At 43.7% G+C, this 7,658-nt stretch overlaps 1 protein-coding gene across 1 annotated transcript in view; it reads right to left on the bottom strand.

The window, feature by feature from the left end:
* Positions 1–1,330: 1,330 nt before the first annotated feature.
* Positions 1,331–7,658, bottom strand: part of LOC104389131 (deleted in malignant brain tumors 1 protein-like) — a gene marked incomplete at its 5' end in the record, with an annotated part of 7,342 nt that continues 1,014 nt past the window's right edge. Inside the window, 7 exons of the mRNA XM_009998082.1 lie at positions 1,331–1,592; positions 2,109–2,497; positions 3,360–3,532; positions 3,768–3,979; positions 6,100–6,216; positions 6,561–6,675; positions 7,491–7,648. Of these exons, the coding sequence (XP_009996384.1) occupies positions 1,331–1,592; positions 2,109–2,497; positions 3,360–3,532; positions 3,768–3,979; positions 6,100–6,216; positions 6,561–6,675; positions 7,491–7,648 (1,426 nt within the window). The remainder of the gene's footprint in view (positions 1,593–2,108; positions 2,498–3,359; positions 3,533–3,767; positions 3,980–6,099; positions 6,217–6,560; positions 6,676–7,490; positions 7,649–7,658) is intronic.

Genomic DNA, 7,658 nt, shown 5'->3' with positions numbered 1-7,658 from the left:
ATGTGTTTTAATCACTCCTTTTGAACCTCCTGCCCCAAATTGCTTTGTTTTCCCCATAATAAACCGTGCATTTCGTAAATTCTAATTGGGGATTGGCTGCTGTTATTGGGAATATTAGTAAGCACTGAGCAAGTTATTCACTCGAAAAAGTTAGGGCCAAAGCCCCTGCCTCCTCTGTGTGAGGCGATACCCACGTGTGGATCTCTCAGCAAATCCTGATAAACGTAATACACTCCAAAAAGGAGATATAATAGATCACGGATTGTGACACCCATGGCCATAGAAAGCCTTTAATGCTTACATTTTAATCTAGAATGTCACTGAAATTACTCAACCAATGGGACCAGCTGCAGGTCTTAACCAAGGCTTACATGATCTGGTATGGGATTATTTTCTTCACTTTATGTTTCATAAAAAAACTCAACAAGAGTGAAAAGAAACAACTGCCAGGAGCCCAACAGCAATAACAAATGGTGCATGAGAAATATTATGGGAACAAGACCTGTCATCCAGGCTCTTCTGGATGACAAGAATGTCTAGCTCTGGAAAGGATAAGATGACCTGGTTACATTTGATCTCTCATCTTGTTATCTTAAAAAAAAAAAAAAAAAAAAAAAGGAAAAGGAAGAGGAAGAGGAAAAGGAAAAAGGTATTCTAGACCAGATTTAAAGGTTAATCCATTTCTTGCCCTCTGATACCTCCAGGCTCAGGTTTATATTAGTAGAGTTTTTTTTCATAGAACTTAAACTGCAACTTAAATGTTGCAGTTTTACTATTAAGAAAAGAAACAACAGGTTTGAGAAATAGTAGGTTGAAAACAAACAAAGGTTAGAGATCATGAATTATTCTGGTAAACCATTTCAGAGGGGCTTTTCTGACATGGCAGGCAGTTTGGGTCCAGGTGAGTTCCCACAGAGCTGTGCCTTGTCTCATCAGACCCCCCTCGCCCTCCCAGAAGCAACATTTTTGTTACGTGCAGGTAAAGACAACTGATGTGAAGGGACATGAATAGGCAGGAGTCAGTGAGCACATTGCTAATATTTATTGTAGAGCTTCTTGGTAATCACAGAATCACAGAATTTTTGGAGTTGGAAGGGACCTTAAAGATCATAGAGTTCCAACTCCTCTGAATGGGCAGGGGCACCTTCCACTAGAACAGGCTGCTCAGAGCCCCATCCAACCTTGAACACCTCCAGGGTTGGAGCCCCCACAACATCTCTGGGCAGCCTGTTCCAGTGTTTCACCACCTGTACACCAAAGCATATTATCTTCCAGCATTAAATTAGCATTTAAGGATGCTATCTGTCAGAGGAGACACTTTTAGCCAAAATCATGCGCGTTCCTTTTCCTGAAGCTGAACCGGGCCAGCAACAGCAGTCACACTTGGTCGATCAAAGCTTGACTGGCTCCTGGACGTAGTAATACAGCCTTGGTAGCATCTGGAATGATAGTCATAGGTCCTGCACACCACGAATTCACACTTCAGGTAAACTGAGGGACTCTTCCGAACAAACCGGAAGGCGTTGAATTTAAACCGGACTATGTAGCTGGAGGGGGAATCATAGGTAGTGTAGGTGGGATCTTGAGCACACCTGAAAAGAAACAAAAAAACTCTCATGAGCACACACTGCAATCATTGACATGCAATGTAACACATAACATTAAAAATGATTTTTTTAAAACATGATGAAAACGGTTCAGAAAACTGCAAGGAGCAAAACCAAGATGCCCTTCTTTGGCAATATTGAGCCATGTTACTTCCTCCTCAGCCTGCTGTGTGTCTAGATGCCTAGTGTTTGTTTTTCTATTAATTACTCTTACCTGAGATATGTCACTGTTACACTGTTCAATAATAACAATCTACAGTGAACTAGTCATAACCATTTAGTGTATTTGCCATTTTAAGCACTGAGTGTGTTATATTTAGGGTCAATCCACCCCCCTCTCTCCAGTAAACCCCAATTGCCAGTGTTCATTCACTAGTTAGAAGATGACATTAATGTCTGTTGCATTCACACTGTTCTATTTAAACCAAAACAACCTGAAAAACCTAAGACATACAGCAGTTCAAAAGCAGTTGTCTCTAATTCTGAAGCATAAGATCTTACCCATTCCTGATTATATCATAGGTCACTGTTGAAACATTGTGTGGAGTGGGAGATGCCACACATGTGTCCAGGAACAACACCAGGTCTGGATCAGAGCTGTGCAGGTAAGCTTCGAGGAACAAATCCTGGTTCACATCAACATGGTATGGTGAGGTGTCCACTGGACGTAAGAATTGTGCAGAGTGATAAAATGTAAGGCTTATATCATATCTATTATACTGAGTTTCACTGACTTCAAGATTTTTATCCACCACATACACAGCTTTTGCCCATGTGTTCTGAAGCATTTTGCAGTGGATGTGCAAGAGAAGATTTCTATTTCTTGTGATTACAGTGCCTTGAGACAATACTTTAATGATGTTGGAATAGGTTATTGTATTGTTGTTTCCCTGTTTGGGATAGAAAATAAAATATGAAATTAATTCATACAGTCAGGTATGCAGTATGTATCCTAAACCTTGCTCTATCCTAACAGCAGTGTGCATTATTTCCCAGAAAACCTGCTGTGGAGCAGGTGAACTGAGGAATGCTGTTCTCAAGATAAGAGCCTGTAGTCTACATTAAATACAGTGCCTACTGAATGAGGTGGGTCTAGAAAACTACTCACATTAAATGCAGATGTAACCAAATTAAATACACCTTATACAATGTTTTGAACATTAAATTCCTGAAAGTTTGGGTCCTGTACAGTATTTAAGCTGAAATTTGGCCTAAACCACCGTTGGTCCTGTGCCAAGTATTTGCTTCCTTTCACACTTTATTCATTAGGAGATCAATGGCCTGATCAATTGCACCAGGGGATGTTTAGACTAGATATTAGAATTTCTTTACCAAAAGAGTGGTTGAACACTGGACACTCCTAGGCTGCCCAGGGAGGTGGTGGTGTCACCATCCCTGGAAGCGTTTAAAAGAAATATAGATGTGGTGTTTAGGGACACGATTTAAGCACTGAACAGGTGGATTAGGTTATGGTTGGTGGGTTTAGGTTGGGCTTGATAATCTTCAAGATCTTTTCCAACCAGGAATGATTCTGTAATAGACTAGGATTGAATGCTCTGGAAGCAGACACAGGCAATATGGATGTTAATAAAACATCCCTCAGGAGAGGCAGCCCAGAAGGACCAGGATACTTCTTCCACTCCCTGAAGATCCCAACATAACAATTTGTGCTGTCCAAAAATTAATTATTCAGCTTGGATCTGTTCACACTCACAGGATTTGCACATTTTGCTGGAGCACTGGGAGTCATACCTCTCTCACTGTGCCGCAGCCCTTGTAGGGAATGTTGAACACTACAGACTCTGCGGTGATGTTGGGTTTGCAGTGGGGGTCGATCAAGCTGACATTCCAAGGAGAATAACCTTCTGACTGAAGGAAATGCCTGCTCACAACTACATGCATGAAGTCTGGCAAACACTGCAGTGCTGGTGGAGGGCAAAGAAAAGGTGTTACAAGGTCATCAAAGAGACTGAGAAAGGTAATCAATATCTTTTCCATAAGGACTTTAGGAGGAGTTCAGAACCCAAACTGTAGACCTGCATCTCTGTGAAATGCTACAGATGTAATTTAAAATATTCATTGAGGCAGTACAACAGGACTAAGAACCAGAGAACTGGCAAATAATTGAGAAGCAGGTTTCTGCTTTAAACATGAACTTACTGGTGCTCTCATCTCCTGGAGTGGAATGATACTCAGCCAGAAACCCTCTGTAGGTGTGTCGAGAGTTGCTGTGAAACACGACAGTCAGCAGGTTTGAGGAGGACTTGAAAGTGCGATCGGAACCAGAGCAAAACCTCCCAAAGAGAGGAGACGTGTGGAGTGGCCCATCATAGACTTCCAGATAGTCAGACAGGCATTTGCCATTTTCCAGCCTGGGGAGCAAACGTAGATATTTAGTTAAAAGATTAATTCCTTTATTATTATTATTTTTTTCCTTTTTTTAAAAAAAACCAACAAAACAACAACAAACAAAAACCAACAAACCTGATTACCTGCTCATAAGAAAATATTACATTTTACTGACTACCAAATTTTTGGAACAGAAGTGATACCCTTCAATTTCTGTCTTATTAGATGCCAGCCCTGCTATTGACTAAATAAAAAAAAATTAATATGTTTTTCATCTCAGATGTACTAAGAGCTTCAAAAAACATCCTTGAAATCAATCAGCTATCAGCTTAGTAAATCTGAGGTGTCAATCCCATACATTATTCATTAATTCTGTGATTCAGTGGAATTCTCCACTAGGAGGGTGGTGAGACCCTGGCCCAGGCTGCCCAGAGAAGCTGTGGCTGCCCCATCCCTGGAAGTGTTGAATGGCAGGTTGGATGGGGCTTGGAGCAACCTGATCAGGTGGGAGGTGTCCCTGCCCATGCAGGGGCATTGGATCTGGATGATCTTTGAGGTCCCTTTGTACCCAAACCATTCTACCATTATTCTACTCTATGATCATCGTCCCAAGTAATACTTTTTTACTTACTGAACATCTTTGAATACAAGCGTGACATGAAAGTTGTTCTTTACTTGTATTTCCCAAACACAGTTTGCATTGTTTGGATAATTTCTGGGGTAAAATGGGCTATGTAAGCTTCCAGATGGAGAGGAAAGCAAGCCCCCACAAGAATAATGTTCTGCAGAGAAAAATATGAGAAGAAAATTATGCATATTCACCATTTAAGATTACTTTTGGAGTATGTCTACATAGAATTAGTAAGTCTAGAATTTAGAAACAGTGGTTTCTACCAGCTTCAATGGTTTTTCTATTAGGCTCATATATCATCTCAATGCAGACTGGGAGATGTAAAGCACACTGAGCAGCTTTCATTATGCTGATCTTCAGTGTCTGCCCAAGCAGGGTATGAATATTTGTCATAGAGCTGCAAAATTCTTTAGGCTGGGCTTCTGGAAGGCAGCTGTCCTTTGAAAAATCCAGCCGAGCCTGGTTCACCTCTATCACAATTGCTAATGACTCAAAGGAAGGAAAAATAAGACCAAAATTATTTTGTTTCTGAAGAAGAATGCTGACAAGTATCCAATTCAGAAACATGAAGGCCTTACGTCACAATGAATTTGATATCTAGATCATATGCAGCCTAATCAAACAGCAGGGGAATCAAGACCTAGGAAAGCTGAGAAGGGAAATAAAGTCATGGATTTCTAGGATAATTTTCAATACAAGCTCAAGCTATGCCAAGAGAGATATGTAATGGACATAAGCTTTTGAATTCTATTCCAAATTAGAAAAAATACACATTGATTTCTTTTAGCCTAAAGAATGAAAACAAGGCCCACTAAGGTCTTGAGACATTTTTAATTTTTCATTTCAGCTTCTAGCAAGCATGAGAAAACCTTCTCTCACTAAGTGACCTAAGCTTTATTAAGTGAACAATTAAACCTTCAATAGATGCACTGTTCTCAACAAGTGCATTTGAGCAAAGAGCTGAAGCAGGAATTAGAGGAAGAACAAAAATTATATAGTGGTCAAAACCAATTGTTCCTCATAAGTTGTGAAATTACTACTCAACTGCAAAGAAGTGACTACATTGGGTGTGAAATCACCTGCAGTGCTATTTTGGGATCATTTGAAGAATTATAGTGTTGATATGAAATTAAGAGGAATATGCCCCAAAATTCTGAGCAGCAACATTCCTTTCATCGGCTTCAACCATAGTAAAGCAAATCCCCTGCCTGCACTTGCACACGCACGACCTTCCCTACATGTTCCATATATGTTCTGCCTGAGGATCAGGACGTACATTTTACTGTGACTAATCAATGGCACAGGATGCCCACAGACATAGTGGATTATGCATCTCTGGAGAGAGTCATGAGTCATCTGGACACAGTTTTGGGCAGCCAGTTCCCCTGCTTTAGCCAGGGGATAGGAGCTGAAGACTTCCAGACACCCCTTCCAACCTAAGTCATCTAGTGATCCTTTCATCCATAGCTGGAGCCAGGAGATAATCAGACCCTCCAATGCATCCAGACATACCTGAGGTCGGTAATACAGTGGACGTTGGGGTGGAGGTACGTGGTGCTGTAGGGAGAGAGCAGCAGCTGAGTGAGCAGCATATTGTTTAAGAGGAACATCCCACTGGGGGTCAAACCTCTTGAAGAGGAACACAGAAACACAATCCCATAGACACCACCTGGATATGCAGTGTTTCTCTGAGTAGCTGTGTCTCCAAACCTTCTCATCCATCCCACCTGCCCCGACTGCAGATAGTTTTCTGCATGGACAGTACGTCCTTCCATGTTCCCTTCCAACCTCAGCCATCCTGTGATTCTGACATTCATAACTGGGGACTAGCTCCATGTGCTTTAGCCAGGGGGAAGGACCATAAGACCTCCAGATGCCCCTTCCGACCCCAACCAAACATTCTCTCCTCTATAACTGAGGAGGTAATCAGATAAGCAGAAGATAATCAGAACCCTCCACTCCTCCAGACTTACCTGGGGTTGTTGAGACAGTGGGTGCTGGGGTGGAGGTAGGTGGTGCTGTAGGGAGCGAGCAGCAGGTGAGTGAGCAGCATATTGTTTAAGAGGAACATCCCACTGGGAGTCAACCCTCTTGAAGAGGGACACAGAAACATGATCCCATAGACACCACCTGGATATGTGGCATTTCTCTGTGTACGCCCGCAAGCCTTCTCATCCACCCCCCCAGCCCCGAGTGCAGATAGTTTTCTGCATGGACAGTACGTCCTTCCATGTTCCCTTCCAACCTTAGCCATCCTGTGATTCTGTCATCCATATAAGGGAGGGCAGGAGCTAATAGGACTTCCAGGCCCCTCTAGACCTACCTGTTGTCTGCCACACAAGGAGCCTTTCCTTGAACTCATCTAGGTGCCTCCACCTCTTCCCTGAGAAGTCTATTCAGCTTTCTATCCCCCCTCTCTGTGAGGAAGTGCTTCCTAATACCCAACCTTAACCTCCCCTGGAGCAGCTTCAGGCTGTGCCCTCTCCTCTTGTTGTCCTGTCACTGGTTGCCTGGAAGAAGAGCCCAGACCCACCTGAGCACAACCTCCCTTCAGGGAGTTGCAGAGAGTGAGAAGGTCCCCCCGGAGTCTCCTCCAGGCTAAAGACCCCCAGGTCCCCCAGCCTGCCCCTGTCCTCTGTCTGTAATGAAGGCCAGACCAAGCAGCTGGAGTCAGCAGCAGCACTGCTGGGGATGGAGGAAACCCTGTCCCTGCCCACTGGGCAGAGAAGCAGCGCCTGGTTGCAGCTGGTGGCCGTCTTGTCCAAACCTTGTTCCCCAGCCACAGCATCAGTCAGTGGGGCCAGAGGGTCAGGACGGCCACAGGGCTCAGGAGCCACCCCAGCTCTCAAGGAAGAGCTTGTGTTTCTGCCCCGGCAGAGAGTCAAGGGCAGCTGTGAACTTACGCCTGGTGGAAGGGAGAACTGAGGAGTAGAAGGCCTTGAAGCCCCGGTCGGTGATGCTTTCGTCGCTGCGGAACAGGACGGTCAGCTCGTGCCCGGATGACACAAAGACGCGCCCGTCGTTGGTGCATTCTCTGCCGAGGAGCGGGCTGGCGGTGGAGCTGTCGTCGT

Source organism: Chaetura pelagica, unplaced genomic scaffold (assembly GCF_000747805.2).
Source record: "Chaetura pelagica isolate M959 unplaced genomic scaffold, ChaPel_1.0 scaffold465, whole genome shotgun sequence".
NCBI lineage: Eukaryota > Metazoa > Chordata > Aves > Apodiformes > Apodidae > Chaetura > Chaetura pelagica.
The sequence above is the reverse complement of the archived record's forward strand: the minus strand, read 5'-3'. Positions and strand labels throughout refer to the sequence as shown.